At 27.1% G+C, this 17,150-nt stretch overlaps 1 protein-coding gene across 4 annotated transcripts in view; it reads right to left on the bottom strand.

Annotated features, from left to right (window-relative positions):
- LOC122716821 overlaps nucleotides 1-17,150 on the bottom strand; it is a 19,129-nt gene extending 1,979 nt beyond the window's left edge. Inside the window, exons 1-17 of one of the 4 annotated variants that reach the window (XM_043940255.1) lie at nucleotides 17,031-17,150; nucleotides 16,706-16,795; nucleotides 11,856-12,213; nucleotides 9,696-9,766; nucleotides 6,982-7,079; nucleotides 6,768-6,891; nucleotides 6,410-6,641; nucleotides 5,526-6,080; nucleotides 5,410-5,454; nucleotides 4,797-5,207; nucleotides 3,641-4,081; nucleotides 3,361-3,509; nucleotides 2,809-2,886; nucleotides 2,308-2,650; nucleotides 1,897-2,101; nucleotides 1,636-1,826; nucleotides 1,096-1,268 (exon numbers count right to left, since the gene is read on the bottom strand). In XM_043940255.1, the coding sequence (XP_043796190.1) occupies nucleotides 1,096-1,268; nucleotides 1,636-1,826; nucleotides 1,897-2,101; nucleotides 2,308-2,650; nucleotides 2,809-2,886; nucleotides 3,361-3,509; nucleotides 3,641-4,081; nucleotides 4,797-5,207; nucleotides 5,410-5,454; nucleotides 5,526-6,080; nucleotides 6,410-6,641; nucleotides 6,768-6,891; nucleotides 6,982-7,079; nucleotides 9,696-9,766; nucleotides 11,856-12,030 (3,291 nt within the window). In that variant the 5' untranslated portion in view covers nucleotides 12,031-12,213; nucleotides 16,706-16,795; nucleotides 17,031-17,150. Of the gene's footprint in view, nucleotides 1-1,095; nucleotides 1,269-1,635; nucleotides 1,827-1,896; nucleotides 2,102-2,307; nucleotides 2,651-2,808; nucleotides 2,887-3,360; nucleotides 3,510-3,640; nucleotides 4,082-4,796; nucleotides 5,208-5,409; nucleotides 5,455-5,525; nucleotides 6,081-6,409; nucleotides 6,642-6,767; nucleotides 6,892-6,981; nucleotides 7,080-9,695; nucleotides 9,767-11,855; nucleotides 12,214-14,061; nucleotides 14,367-16,705 lie in introns of all 4 variants that reach the window. The other 3 variants (XM_043940256.1, XM_043940253.1, XM_043940257.1) reach the window with 3 other exon arrangements.

The following is a 17,150-nucleotide window of genomic DNA, read 5'->3' as shown; positions in this document are numbered from 1 at the left end:
TGAACATATATTTAAGCTTATACAAATTTATTTATGAAGCAAAAGGATGAAACTTGTCACTTAAATGTGATATTTCTTATTTCTACTATTTACACTTACACTTTTTTGGTAAGCACAGTAAAAGAATTAGAAAAGAAAAAAAACAACAAAAAGCGAAAGCAAAAAAAGAAAAGAGAAATGGAGAAAGGTAGAAAAGATTGCCAGTGTAAGAAATACCTGGATTAGTGGGCAAACAAGCGTACGATGAATAATAATTAGCGCGTCAATTGTGTACAAAGTGTGAAGTTCTACCAGCTGGGATTAGGACGATGCATTTCATATGGAGCGTGTTGATGATGATGCCGAAGATGATGATGGTGATGATGATGATGATGATCGCCATTTTTTCGATGATACCGCGTCGCGTTCGTACGATGAATCGGGTTGGGCGCGTCACAAGAAGCCAGAGGCAGCGAGTACACCCTCTTTACACCATGATGGTTGCGAAGAGAGCGGATCATGCAACACAAGCGAAGCAGAAAATCGTTTCGAATTCATAAGAGTAGAGTAATAGTGAAAGTTCAGTTTAAAGCTAATGTCTAATTTTTCTAGTATTACAACCATGATGAGAAGAAAAAAACGTTTTTTTTAAATCAAAGTTTCTATTATATATTTCTAGATATTTAAAAAAAAATATCTAAATTATATTTAGGAATGCACATAAATTTAAGAAGTTACAAAGATATATTATATCTATTTCATATATTGGATGTAATAATATTTTTGAAAAATACGTCTATTTCTGAATTAATTAACAGAATTCTAAGAAATAAGTAATTTTTACCGAGAATACAATTCTGGAAAATTCTACTAATAAATCTAAAAACTAAAGTAGTAAGCGGGTTTACTTTTAATAGACACAGCTTGAAAACTAGCATTGCTCTAAACCATACCACAACGCTAATACGCTTACAAAAAGAGTTAGATGCACACACAATACAAAGAGAAAGAGGTAATTAGAGGTAACATAAACAGAAAATAGAGAAACGAAGAATATATAAAAAAAAAGAGGAAAAAAACGTTTAAATATATAAAGTGGTAAATAATATATAATACCTTCGTCGCTCGTCTCCTCGACGATCTATAAAGAGTACAGCTTGCTTGCAATAAAACAAGAGCAAGCAAAGCAGCAACACATCCAACGACGATATATAGTTTTGTCGAATCAAGAAATAGATTCGATGTGATTGACGATTCTTCATTCGTATCTCCTCCACCTATATCATTTACTGGTGATCAAACAAAAAATATTCAAATTGTATTGATTATATATTATATACTTACACTTATTACTATGATTATTCATATTACGTGGAATTAGAAATATATATATATGAATTGTTAGCTTATCATTACTAATGAAAATATTTTAATTTTATTATACTATAACTTCGTTAATTGTTGAGGTAAAAAAATTAAATGCAGTATTATTTAAAAATTTAATCAGTGTAACTTATTGCTTAAGAAAAGTTAAAATTTAGATGCTATTTAAATATAGTTTTAATTGCAATTTGTCAACGATTGCTAAAAGTCTTGGAAATGAAAAACTAAATATTCATATTTTAAAAATTAAAAATATGAAAAAGTTTCATTTACCTCGAGGAGCTCTAATAAACAAATATTGTGGATCTACACTTAATGCACCGACTTTTCCAGTAATGAGAGCTTCTTTTAATGCTTTTTCTGCAGCTGCGCTGGTATCTATAGGTTTCAATGATCTACCTTTGATTTCATTTTTATCTAAGATCAGATCCATGCGTGCAATAACACCATTTTGCTCATTATCCCTAGATGTTATAAATAAAACATTAAATTATATATTCAGGATTAAACTATATATATTGCTTGATAACGCACTTCTGTAACTCAACGAGACGGATTTGATAATAGCCTGGTAATTTGTTAAAAACTGGACCAAAGCTATCAGATATCGTATTTGAAATAATTTCAAAATCTGAACTACCCGGAATAGGCGCTGTAAAACCATCACCCAAATTTATGAGTTTCACTTCCACATCATAATATAATCTTGGAGGTGTTGGTGTCGTAAGATCTTCAAATTCTGTTAAAACGAAAAGTTTTTAATAACATAACTATAATTTATATCTTTTCTATTTTCATTTTTAAAAACTTTAAGATATTTCAGTTTACTGAATTAATTAAAATAATTCATTTGGAATTATTTTACATGCAAAAATAAACTTTCCAAGAATGTTATATCTAAGATTGTATATACATTCTATTTATAGTATAGCATTAAAAAAGAACCTTCAAGACCACAAGATTTTATGCAGATCCTTTCAGCGGAAACAATAGGCACAGCGTCGTGTTTACGTATTTTCTTGCTGACAGCATTGAAAATACCACCCTTGACTGGGTACATCATATATAAGCAGTGATCATCTGTGAAAGAAAGATCTCTATTGTCCTTTGTTATTCGTTTCCTTGAGAATTTGAGTGTCGTTACACCATCCACTTTACTACCGCCCGTATTATAAATATCTTGAGATGGATCGAGCAACGGAGCATTATATCCGCTGATCCAAGTATCCATGAGAAAAGCTCGACCCGATTTTTCGTCAACCCAACCCAATATTGCATCTGTTTGTGACTAATAAAAAAAAAAACTATCGATTAAAAAATAATTGAAATTCACAAGCAAAATTTACTTTTATTATAAAATGGAAAAAATATTATCAGAATATAATGGAAATTTATTAAAATTAAATGGTCAATTAAAATTTGAATTATATTTTGATTAATATATACCATTTTATCATCATCAGAGAATCCAACACCAGTCCAAACATTTGTATTAGTTGTGGAAATAACAAATGATAATTGATCCTATGAAAACATATTTAATAATTAATTATATAGCATGTTTTAAAAATATTAGAATAGAATATTAGAATAAATTGGAGATTCTTGAGCAGTATTTTCTTTGCAAGAATTTTCATTTTGTCTTTGTTAAGCAATATATCTCAAAGAAAATATGTTAAATGTTATATTTATTTATTCATTGTTCGTTAATCGATATAATTTTTTATTAATAAAAAAATATTTATTATATTCAATTTTACTTTCTTTTACTTTCTCGATTAGCAGTATGTACTGCCGTGATTCAAGATTGTAAATTACGCGCTTCATGATTGGTCAGTATTTTTTATTAATAATTATATTTTATTATAATAACAAAGTCGTAACAAAAGTTTTTGCAAAAAAAAATTTTGAAATTATTTCAAGAATTTTCAGTTTATGGACAATCCAACATTTTTGAGACACTTTATATATAAGATCTATTTCTATATAAAATATTACCTTTCGTCCTTTGTATGTCCATTGAATAGAGTATTCACAAGTACCATTTGTAGATGAACAATGTCTCGGATAATGCCACTCACCGCTGCAATTTGAAATTGGCATTGGTACACCATCTTCATTTATCATTTCTTGTTTCTTCTTTTCATCTGAAAATATTAATAATACCATTAATTAATATGAAATGTAGTCTATGTAGTAGTAATTATGACAAATTCATTGACAACAATTTAAATTAATTAATTAATTAAAAAATAAATATCTATTTTTATTCACCTACCAAAGAAATTAAGCGTCACTGTTCCTCTTTGTTCTCCATGTCCATGATATTTAAGTTCGTCAGCCTTGTAAAAGTCTTTCACACTAATTTTGGCTTTTTCAATGCCACTCGGTGGATGATGAATATATTTTCCAGATTCTTGTCCCTTAGCCCATATCACTTGCATATTACCATCAATAATTTCATAATCAGTTGGTTCATTTGTTGCCAATTTTCTTCTAAAAAGTATCGTTGTAACGCCATTGCGTTCAAAGCCCATTGCAGCAGTCAATGTATCTCTTCCACCCCAATATTCGTCTTTTCTTGGTGTAGATCTATCTCTAGTATAATAGTCACCAATCCTGTGACTATTACCTCGTGCTGATCCTATTATAATGTCTGTGCAGTCCATAGGGTTGAAATCGTGTTTTGGCGTATACTTGTGCGTTTCAGGTAGGATAGCTTTGATTGAAATATCACATTAGATTAAATGACTTACAGATTTCAATAGTTTTTAATGTACATATGATAATCAAATAATAAATGATAATTTATGATTATGATGAAAAAAGTTTTCTATTGCAATATTTTTAAGTTTGCATTACAAAATATATAGCATTAGTGAAGGTTTACTTTATAATTTTTTAAGTTAAGTTTTTTAAAGTATTATAAAAATATTTGTTGTACCAAGTAATATTATATGAAAGCTTATATAAAATAAATACAAATCAATATAGATATTATCATTTCATATATAATTTAGATTATATGTATAATGTATTAGTATCAATGCTACTGAATATGTGAATGTTATTAACTTAAATTATTTATTTATAATACAGAAACTATTATTGATTAAATATTTTTTATCTATAGTTTATTATTTAGCATTTCTAATTTTTGTCAATTAAGTTGACGAAAAATTTACATGTATCCAGAAATATTCAAAATAGCTTAACTTTCTTAATCTAATTATTTTCATTATATATTAAATAGAACACAAATTGTAAATTATCAAAAGAAAAAATTTTTAAGTTAAACTTGAATTTCAACAACAATATGATATCAAAAAGTTTTCTGTAATATGAATTAAACGTCAACTTATAAAACATAAAGCTCATGCAATATAAAAAGAGACAAGCGATTAAATTATCTTGCTCTCTTAGCTTGTTTTTACCTTTCGTTGCGCTTGATTTGAGACTCGAAATCGATTCTGGTTCCGAAGTCGGTTCAGAACTTGGTTCCGGTTCTGACTTAGGTTCCTGTTCAGACTTTGGCTCTGGTTCGGAACTAGGTTCCGGTTCGGATTTTGGTTCTGGTTCAGATTTCGGCTCCAATTCTGGTTCGGATTTGGGTTCGGGTTCAGAGCTGGGTTCTGATTCGGGTTTAGGTTCGGGTTCAGAATTAGGTTCTGATTCAGACTTGAATTCTGGTTGGAATGTTGATTCAGGCACTGAAGTTGATTTCAGTTTGAATTTCAGCTCTAATTCTGGGCTGGGTTCAGGCTCGGATTTAGGTTCTGGTTCTGATATAGGTTCAGACGTAATGTTCGTGTTGTCAACAGTGCTCGGCTCGGCGATGAGTTCCCCTGTGCAAGAAAGCATCGATCGTCGTGCCAACTAACTACTGCTTATTGTTTACGGACCACCACCTTGTGCGTAGTGTTTCAAATAAAAAAAGGGATACCAAATATTCTACTATTTTTTTCGGGAAGCATTCTACAGATTACTACAATGAACATATGAATAGCAAGAATATCTTGATCTATCTATAATAGTATCAATACATACCGTTTGCAGAAATTCCTGTGGATTCTGGTGATCTTTTCTTGCGTCCTATATATGACGCATGAATATTATTTAATGTCACGAAAATGTTTATATAATCTAATTAACTTAATGTTCACCTTGCTTTGTACTGACACGATATGTCACACTGGTTTGCACTGTGACATCAGTATCAGGTTGAAGAGTTGAAGTCAAAGAAGCAATATCATGAACTTTAGCTGATCTTCTTCTGGTACCAGATTTTTCAGTTCCAGATTCAGGTTCAGGTTCAGGTTCAGGTTCAGGTTCTGGTTCTGGTTCAGGTTCTGGTTCAGGTTCAGGTTCTGGTTCAGGTTCAGGTTCAGATTCAGGTTCAGATTTAGGTTTAAGTTTAGATTTAGGTTCTGGTTCAGATTCTGGTTTGGGTTCAGTTTTTGGTTCTGGTTCTGCTTTTGGTTCTGGTCGTGGAAGCGGTTCACCTTTTGGATGTTCTTGAATATCAGGGAAAGAACGACAAATTGGCATTATATTACTTGGTCGCCATCCAACACCGACCCAATTTGTACCATTTACTACCATAATGCCCTCGAGTTCTTTGCTTTCTTTTAATATACGCCAATAAAAAGTAAAATTGTCAGAAAACTTTTTCATAGTATAAATATCCAATTCTACATCTATAGTTTTAATTGGAGATCCTAAAAAAATATTTATTATTAATAATAATAAAGATATTAATGTTATTTTTTTTATTTATTTTATTTATTTTATAAATTTGTTTATTTTGCTGATTTTAAGGATTGAATAACGTATCTTTTTGTTCTTTAATAAAATGATATAAATAATTTAAAAAATATAATATAAGTAATATAAGTAAGTATAATACTTTAATTCTTATATGTATATATATAAAATTGTATATAACTTTATATATATAACTAAATATATAATTATATATATATAGCTTTTTAACGTATTTAATTGTTGTTAAAACAATTTAAAAAAAACATTTTAAAAAAACTCTTACTTTTTGCACAACCCGGCCCGAACCAACCGATGTTGCAGTAGCAATGCTTGGTGGGCGCGGTTGTGCCGCCATTGTTAATGCACGTGCCCTGAATACCGCAGTCTGAATCGTCCAGACATTCCTCCTTAAATTCACACCTTATACCGTGATATAGCCGATCACATCTACATCTACCTAATAGATATCGACCATGACCGCTGCAATCTTCTCTATATGTCTTTCTATCAATGATCTAACGAATTAACATTTCAGAATGAATACATTATAATGAAAAAATTATTTTATATTTATATAAAATTATATTATATATTTTATATTTCGATAATTTCTTCATTAATTTTTTTTATTGAATTCTTACATCGATATCTGCACAAGACCAAAATCTGTAACTTGAACCCCATTCCTCAGCTTCTCGAAGAAGCCGAATTGTGCAATCTGTACACGTAAAATTTTGAGGTAATTGCACGGCATAATTCTGTGCCCTAAAAATCAATGATTCATTTTTAAATATAAAAATTAAAAAGAAATAGAAGAAGAAAAAGATATAAATATAAAAAAAGATCTGCACTCACGTAGCATCATCTTCAACGAATTCACTATTTTTCGTCACAGGAGTTAAATCAATTAATGGTCTATCGAGAGCATCCAAGATTTGCAGCCGAAATCCACCCTAAAAAGGTAAAAAATAATTATTCAATAATTGTGATTATTAAATCATAAATTTTTTAAATATCTAATAAGTAAATATATTCGAAACTAGATATTTTAGAATTGATTATAAAAATTTTTTGTAATAAGTAGATAAAATTTAATAAAAAATTTATATTATACATTATGTGTATATTCAACAACATTAAATTTAATTTATTTATTTTACATTTGGAAATTTAAATAAATTACAATATCATTTTAGTTTCAATGAATGAATTTCTTTTGCTACTTGCATTGGAAGTAAAAAACAATTAAGATATCAATTAAACATCAAATACGCGCAAATATTGAACGAGTTTATTATAGATTCATGACATAAAATCTGAATTTATTATTAGATTGATTAAAAAAAAAAGGATTGTACATAGCTACAATTTGCCGTTATGAAATTACTACTTTATGAAATGTTTTTCAAATTGGAAATAGAGAGAAATGTCATATACGAGATCAATAATAAACAACAACATAATGAAATAAGCATTAATTTAATGATTACTGATGTCAATCTGACACCTGTATAAAGATTTGAGGTAAAGAACCGTTACTAGTTAACCCTTGCTCAAGAGCAACATTGCGTTTTCTACTACGTGTCATGTTTTCTAATTATTAACCGCATTCCTTAGATCGTCATAACCTAAAAACTTTATCGATAATATTTTATCAATATTATTTAATAATGATTTAAAATATTGAACTTGTAAAGTAAGAACTTGTAAAATTATTATTTGTTTATTTTTTTATTTATATTATTTTACACTTCGAATTTTAATAATTAATATCAAAAATATATACCGATATTAATTATTTTTGAGATATTCTTTAAAATATAATGTTTAAAATATGTATTTATTCGAATGAATCAAAGATGTTTGTTATTTTTTATAAAAACACCTTTTTAATTCATACAAAAGAATTTGTAATTTGTACATGTATATTGTATGAATTTGAAATATAATTCATACAAAAAAATATCTTAAATTAGTATCTTAAGTTTCTTAATATATCTTAATATAATTTTTACAATCAAATAAAAATATGAAATACATAAAATTTTTTTCTATAAATTTCTTATTACTTTTTGATATTATATATTTTTCTTATAATAGTGTTCAATTTATTTCTGTATACAGTTCAATCGTTTCAGTAACGGATTTTAAAGTTTTGGCTTTGATTCGAATCATTAACGATAGTCGAGTTACGAGTTACGAGTTACGGTATCCGACATACCGATGAATTCGATTCAAATAAGTTCCTCTCTCGCGCCGCGTTCATATGCAAAGCAACTTATATCTCTTACTACCTTTCCGACCTACCTATCTACAAAAGGTATACACGAAGCATTTTGAACGTATACCCAGCTTCGCTTGTGAATTATTCAACAAACATCACCTTGAGCAACGACGTGCAAGCATAGGCCGCCCTCAACCAGTCTCTTCTTTCCCTTTCATATAGACCACGTGCGGACAAATTCGTGATGTCTTTTACGATGACTTAGGCATTCGTTAAACGCATCGCAAAGAATACGAATGTCCAATTGCGCCACTCGATCATTACTTTCAGCTTACGAACTATATGTCCTAAGCTTTTTCTGCTACTGTGTTTTTATTTACTGTAATTTTTCTTAATCAAAGTCTGGAAAAGTTGGACATATGAATTTATCTTTGGAGTTTTAAGTTTATCTACATAAGAAGATACATTTATACGATAAATAAGAAGATTTTATATTAAGAATAACAAGATAAAAATCTGAATGGTTGGCTGAAAATTTTTTTGTCCTATTATATTAGAATTGAATTATTTTATATATTTATTTCATGTAATTTATGATGATATCATTAATCCTTCAATATCTCATATAGCTTTTGGATCTTCAAAATACAATAAGAAAAATCGTTATGAAATGTTTCATAATTGTTCCCACGTAATTTCCAAGAATAAGTCATGATCACATTTTTATATTTAAAAACTATATTGATTAAATAACTATAAACTTTATTGAGTGCTAATTGCAGATATAATTGATGATCATGTTCTAATTACATAAAAAACAATTAACAAATCGATTACGTGTGTGCCAAATTCTTTGGTCACGATACGCAAATCATTAATTATAAGAAATACAATCACTTGAAAGATGAATACAGAAAGTTTTATATTGGAGAAAGTTGGAATAATGTGAAATATAATGAAATTCGATATATCTAACTCTCACGTAACTGTTCATATATTTCTTTTTTCTTTCTTTTTTAAACAACCGTACGTGTTTAGATTTCTTATGCGTTATAACGCATGCGCAGTATACATCTTAAGATATTAAGCGCGTATTTGATTATGTACAGAAAACTATGTACAGAAATTATTTACGAATAGTTATTTGCTTTAAATAACTGTCTTACAGTTTTCTTTTCGTGACTCTTATTCTTTTTTGTGACTAATAAAATTCAATAAAATTCAAATATCATTTAAAATTGTTTTAAAATATATAAAATTAATTAAAAAATTAATTAAATAAAAATTATGTATCAATAACATTTAATTAAATAAATTAAAATGCAAAAAAAAAAATGAAACTCACTCGATGAGGATAAGCTAGATGCCATGTGACGTTGAAGTTACTCCCAGATAATAAAGTAGTTTTAATATCACCTACAACAAAAAATAAAATCTATTATGCAATGCTGCACTCTATTCTATATAATTTTCATTGTTCAAAACATATTGAATTATGTCGAGAAACGGAAACTTGTAATTTCTCAAGTTCATCAAGATTTAGATGCTACAAATATGAAAAATATTAATATTTATTATAATGAAAATAATATAATGAAAATAATAATAATTTACATACACATAACATAATGGTATGTAAATTCTTATGGTATAATTTCTTTCATTAAATCTATCACAAGAAATCAAAGAAAAATTACAAAGAATTTAATATAAATGAAAACCAATAATTATATCTGTCAGCAATTATTTCAAACATTACGAAAAACATTTTAATATAATTCATCAAATGTTCTTCACATTTTCAATTCAACTGAAAAATGATTTATGATATTATATTCTTGATATTATATTCTTATCAAGAGTGGATTTCCGGAAATAATCGAAAGTAGTACCGCATATAATCGAAATGTACAATTAATTTCCGGAAGCGGATGGACAAACTCGCGTTCCATAATCAATCCTGCTTTTTACAGAGTACTATCTTTTCCTTCATCTTCTTAAAAAAGAAAGCTTTTACACAAAACAAATCAGCGTATTTATTAAATTATGAGAAAAATATAAACATGATATAGTTCCAATTTTAAAAAATATAAAAAAACTTAATAAGCATTTTAACATACGAAATTATATTTTTAATTTGAAATGACAAAAATAAATGTTTAGATAAATTTTATTTCCTATACCAAACTTTTCTATTAAGAATAATATATCAGAATAATATATCAAAATCGATATTTTCAATATTCGATATTTTTTGTAATATTCATATCATATAAGATAATCGAATTGTAGAAAGTTTAATTAAAAAAAACTCTTTTTGAAATTTGAAAGAATTATTTTCTTTTTTACTTCCTTTTTTATTTGAAAGTCTTGTATAATTTAATTTAAATTACAAAATGATTTATCACAAAATTTTTTTATATATGTGTAATATTATTTTAATTAAAATTAATTTTATTATAATTATTTTTTAATTATAATTAATATTAATATTAACAACTTTCTATATTTGTAATTCCATAAATATAAAAAACTATAGTGATTTTCCCAAGTTACAAATATATATTTTTTTACGATATATATTTATTAAACAAAGTGTCATTTTATTACAGTAATGATGATGCACGCCTATATCTAAAGTTCATATATTTCTTATGAATATGAGAGTTCGCAAAAAGGGTATGTAATATATAAGTATAGTGTTGAGGCAAGGCATGGAAGGTAATGGCTGAGTAGCCAAGGTTCGAGTTTCCTTCATGCGAGTCGGTGAAAGTTACTTCGAATCAGACTAGCGAACTATTCCCAATGGGACGTATCTTCGTGTTAATGTCGTTTTCCCATAGAACACCCTTTCTACTCATCCCCCATAACTATGACCACGAAAATTTCACATACAGTTTTCGGTTTGTAAATCGTGTACTATACGTATATATAATGGAATCAACAATGTTTATTTAATTTTTCTGTTGGTAATGCAATAGTGCTTTTTTATGTAATTTTTTTACGTTTCATCACGAATTTTTTCTAGATTGTTCTATTATTATGATTATTATTCAATTATTATTTGAGTATCACATACTTTGAATGCTGACAATTATAAAAAATTTAACATCAATAACATTAATAAATAAAATATTATATTAATAAATGAAATATAATATTATATTAGTAAATGAAATATAAAAAAAATTAGCTAAAAAATTTTTTATTTAAAAATTATTTAAAATAAAAAAAGTAGTAACTTATACAAAAAATATATTCTGTATGCCTATAACAATAATTATTATTTGTACTTCTTTATATAATACATTATTTTAAATTTTATTAATTCAAGTTTATTATAAATTCAAGGATGTATCATGTTTCTTTTCTCTAAAACAAACTTTATACTATTATATTATTTTTTCTAGATTATTATTTACAAATTGTATCCTGTAATTTTTATCATTCATTTTTAAATAAATATACTTAGCAAATTTAAAATAAAAATTAATAAAACACTTACCACGAGGCATTCCGCATGGGCCAGGTGTTCTAGCATTGTCCAAAAAATCCAAGTCATACTTCCTCGCTCGTGGAAAAGTCAAGGCAACGTGTCCTTGCACTTCCCTGAATGATACTATTGCTAATACCAATAAAATCAGTCCTGACATTATCATGGTACGTGTACTTGATGACATTTTCAAACACGAACGTGTCACTTTTGCAGCCTCGACTGTATAATAACTTTCGTTGTATTCCACAGAACTGATACCACTGAGAATTTTCTTCTCGCGCTCCTAAGATCATCCAGTTGATTTTTCTTAACACTCGGCATGGACACCTCTCATTAATTAATTTCTCCCTTCATAGAAGCCAATAATCTGGAAGAAAGAAAAAAAAAGAAATTTCTTAGCTCGCTTTACAAGTAACGTTTCACTTTTACCAATAAGTAAGAACATTCCAATGAATTTTTTTATCGATTGTTTTTCTTTGCAACGCTAGACAACGTTGAAAGTTAGATCCTCTTATGGTAACAACCATGTGCAACTACATACGTATGAAGCCGAAGCCAGTTTTTGAATACAAACTCGTTCTTCGGCAATTTAATTGATCAATATCGAATAAATTATTATACGAATATATAAAACAAGATTTTATACGATAAATCGATCACAAATCTATCTGAGAAGATATTAAAATATATATTTTGAATATGTGTCTTTTAAACATGGCAAACTTAATGTTTTTAATTAACAATTTTTGATGAAATTTTATTTTTAATCCAATCTATAAATGAAAATCTACAATATCAAAATGCTTTATTCAGGAATTCAACAAAGTAAATAAAATATTAAAACAAATAATTTTATAGAATATATAAATATATATATAATAAATATATAAAAATCTGCTAATTTATATATCAATTACTATAAATAAAGAACATAAATTTTGATTGTTAATCGGTTTCGAAGTAGAATTTCATTTTTCATATATTCATCATCATGCAAGAATGTGTTAACTTGAATTAGAATAGTATAATAATAAAAATCAACAATAAATTGCAATTAAATTAAATATAATTAAGTTAAATTGTAATAATTGTAAAATCAATTGAATATGTTATTTTCTTTATTTTTTAAAGGACTTTTTTTTTAAATCGTGATTTGTAGAATTATAAATGTAACTATTAATAGAAAAAAATGATTTTTTAATCAAATTTATAATATATAATATATAACTCTATCTCTTTTTTCCCACTTGGAAAGAATTCACATAGAGTAAACAAGGATAAATAATAAAAGCATCAAAAACAAAATAAATGAATCACTAAAAATCACAAGGAATTAAATATGAAGTGTAAATAGCAAATTATGAAAAATCTCAACAAGGGAGATGAGAAATGTGAACATCGAGATAAATGATAAAAATTAATTATAATGATCCATCGAGCACAAATGCACAAAACTAAAATAACTAACACTAAAATAATTTTCCTTTAATATTATTATTATATTATTATATATTTAATTAAAATTAAATTATAAAATAAAAGCAAGAAACAATTAAAAAAAAATAAAAGTGATATAATATGTACGCAAATACTTTCAATTTATAGAAAGTAAAAAAAAAACTGTTATAATCAAATATTATTTGACAATAATTTAATTAATTAATTAACAATAATTTTTCGTTTATTACATATCCCTTCGAGTAACAAATTATTCTAATAAAATTAGATAAAATAATTTATATAATTATCCACTAAATTATCATCGAAAAAAAATAATATTAATATAATATTAAAAGTTAAATAATTGAATTCTTTATATTGTCTTATGTCTTAATACATTAATTATAACAAAAAAAGATTGTTGAAACATCAACCAAATGTTATGCAAAATAACGAAATAGATAAAACTATTGAGCACGTGTAAACAATGAAAATTAATATATTCGTGAATGATTGCGATAACAATTTCTATGCACCGCATATTGCAACACCTGGGAGCGGATCTCCTTCTGAGGAATCTCAACATGGCCTCAACGCGGTCTCAGAATGACCTCAGTATAGCCTCATCGATATATAATACGCAACTTCTATCTACAATTCATTCGCACAGATGAATATTGGATAGTATTGGAAAGAATACGATGTAAAAAAAAAAAGATGAAAGAGATTCAAAGTGGAAAGATATATATATATATATATATAGATAAATAATTACTTGTGTATAGAATATTTTTTCTCATCTTGTAGAAACTTGACATTCTCCAGAATCTTGAACTATAAGCCACTTTCCAACATAATACGTTCTTCGACTTGTTTTTAAACAATTCACAGTCATTACGAAATCACATTGCATTGGATAGGTCCCGTTGATTGATGAATCCAATTTTCATTTTTTATATTTCAGATCCGATATCTGAATTTCAATGTTTATAAGTAATTCCAAAAAGTTAAAAGTTTCTGCGATCTTTGAGATATGCTAATCGCATTCATGCACACAACTTGCGCATGAACTATACATTACTGAAAAATTTTTGAATTTATTATTCACTTATCATCACATGATGTTTACAATCTTATTAGTAATCTTTTTAATTGCCAATATGCATAGCTAGTAAAAATATATTCAAATATTTTATATTTTCATATTTTATATTTATTTTATATTTTCATATTTTTTTCAAAAGATTTTTATATATTAATATAATATGTATATTATATAATTCTATGTATATTATATAATTTAATTATAATTATATGTATATATTGAATAATATATTTGACATTTTGAACATTGAACGATAAAATCGAATATTAACCTGACAATTTACCAAAAAAATAATCGCTGTCATAATGAAAGAAAAATTAATTAACGATAGAATGATTTCAATTGATATTAATGAAAGATTCATTTTGTGTCAATTTGGACTCGTATAGAAAATCAAATAAAAAATAAAAATTAAACCATATAAATTAAAAATAAGAAAAGAGATAAAATATGAAAAATGTCTTTATGGAAAATATTTCCATGACTTGATTAAAAATTTCAATACTAAACTTGAAATACTAATTATTCTTAACAATAAAGCTATTCGTTTAGTTATTTATCCTCTAAATGCCATCAGTCGATTCCATATGTAATCTTGAGAAAACATTTCTATTGCTTTCTTATTTTCACGAAACTTGAAAAAGAAACAAAAGAGAAGATATCAATTGAAAATCAATAATCATATTTGGATATCGATTAAAACAGTATTTTTAAGTTTATACAAATTTAAATATATGTATTTATTTATACCAAATATAAATATATAAACTAAATATTAAAGATAATGATATTTCAAATTTTAAAATATATATGGAAATTTTGAAATTACAAATTTAGAATTTGAATTACATTTTTGTTAAAAATCATAATAAACATCGTACTTTCCTAACTAGATAACTACGCAGTTAATAAGTTGCACAGCGCTAAACTTTCTCGAATTCTTCTGTTTACATTTTATGTTTCTACATGATCTTACTATTTCACTACGTTGTTTCTAAGATAATAAAAGCATTTAAAAAAATGTGAAAAAATTATAAATAATATAAATATTTTAACATTAATTTACATTTGTTTGTAAGTAAACCATCAATTATTTGTTCAAAATAATATGTCAAGATAAATATCATCATCTCTGTCAGTATAGTACATAAATAGAGAAAAAAAAACAACGAAAAAAATCAAAAGAATATTCAACAAACTTATGTTTTCAACATAAAGCGAAACAATAGAGTATAGGAGGACTATTTCTTGAATTATGAAAATGATAATGTTTCTAAGTATTATTAACTGATCGTTCTCATTGAGAAATTTCTCTCTGAATAGCAAAGAAAGAAAATTTGCGGTGCAATCATACAAATAGGCGAAACTATGGAATTATATATAGGCAATGTCGTTATTCTCTTTGATATGTCGTAGAAAACAAACCACAATTTCAGCGGACATTCATTTCATTCAGTTTTGTTCTCACTGTTTAATCGCGTTTTCACTTGGGAGCTTATTACGCGATCCAACGCACGATAAAAGTGGCACGATAGAATGGAATAATAAATTTCAAGAAAGAAATGCAATGAAAAAAAAATTCATCGAATTTTAAAAGAATATTAAAATTCCATCAAAAAATACACATAATAATAATAAATATCAACGAAGAGATTAGAACAAGATGAATATGCATAATTAGAGTGTAGGAGGATGAACGAATGAGCTTACAATGCAGAATTATGCAGATGTGAAAGATGCAATTTCTTCAAAGATAATTAAGAAAAACGAAGAGGCGAGGAACGCCAATGACGTTGATGCCATTAAACTTCCTCTCACCAACATTCTACGTATAATGAGCTGTTACGCCATACCGCGATATTACCTGAGGATACGCAGAGAATATAAATAGGATGATACAGGAAGCGCGCATCGATAAAAAAAAAAGGGAAGAAAACAAAACATTCTTTGCAGTGAATCAATCGAACGGTTATCGATAACTTTTTAAACCAACCATTACTAGTCGATCGAATTGTCTTGGGATCATCTTTCATATAACATTAATTTATTCTCTTCGAATTGTTTTAATTTTCACCTTATATAATTGTCAAGAAGTATTTTCCATTATATTCCATTTTTAACTTCTTTGAACGATCATACATCTTTGAACATCAATAAATTCCATAACCTCTTCCTTTAATCACTGTTAGCTTTACTGAATATACCGTATAAAGATCCAAAGATTTACGTAAAACATTTTTGCGAAAATAGTTTGGTAAACGAACCGCGATTATTTCATTAAGTCAAAAAAGATTCAAAAATATTATCTTCTTACCTTTTAAATATTTTCTGCTAAACTTCCAGTTGATCTTTCAGTGTTACACAAAATCATTGCACCAAGATTATAGATTTTAAACTAGCACTTCTGGAACGATATTAACCAAGAAAAAAACAAGATTATACAAGTGATTCCACTTTTGGTGGTGAAACACAACAAAAGAAAACGTGTTTCCGCGCAATCGATGAACCACGATGTTTCACTATATAATTAAAATATGTGATTTCAAAACGTAGTCATTTCGATGTATCGAGCTATTAATTACGACGATGCATGATAAGATCGTTCGATTTCAACAAGTGGTAGCTGTGCACAAGGATACCGTAACAAACGAAAAGGATGCGATGGGGCCACGTCTCAGACTGATTCCAAGAGGTTCGGCTCGGCTCTACTCGACTCGACTCGACTCACCTCGACTGCCTGGCATTGCAAAGCAGCCGTG

Source organism: Apis laboriosa, unplaced genomic scaffold (assembly GCF_014066325.1).
Source record: "Apis laboriosa isolate Shangri-la unplaced genomic scaffold, ASM1406632v1 scaffold49_cov149, whole genome shotgun sequence".
In the NCBI taxonomy this organism is placed as follows: Eukaryota; Metazoa; Arthropoda; class Insecta; order Hymenoptera; family Apidae; genus Apis; species Apis laboriosa.
The sequence above is the reverse complement of the archived record's forward strand: the minus strand, read 5'-3'. Positions and strand labels throughout refer to the sequence as shown.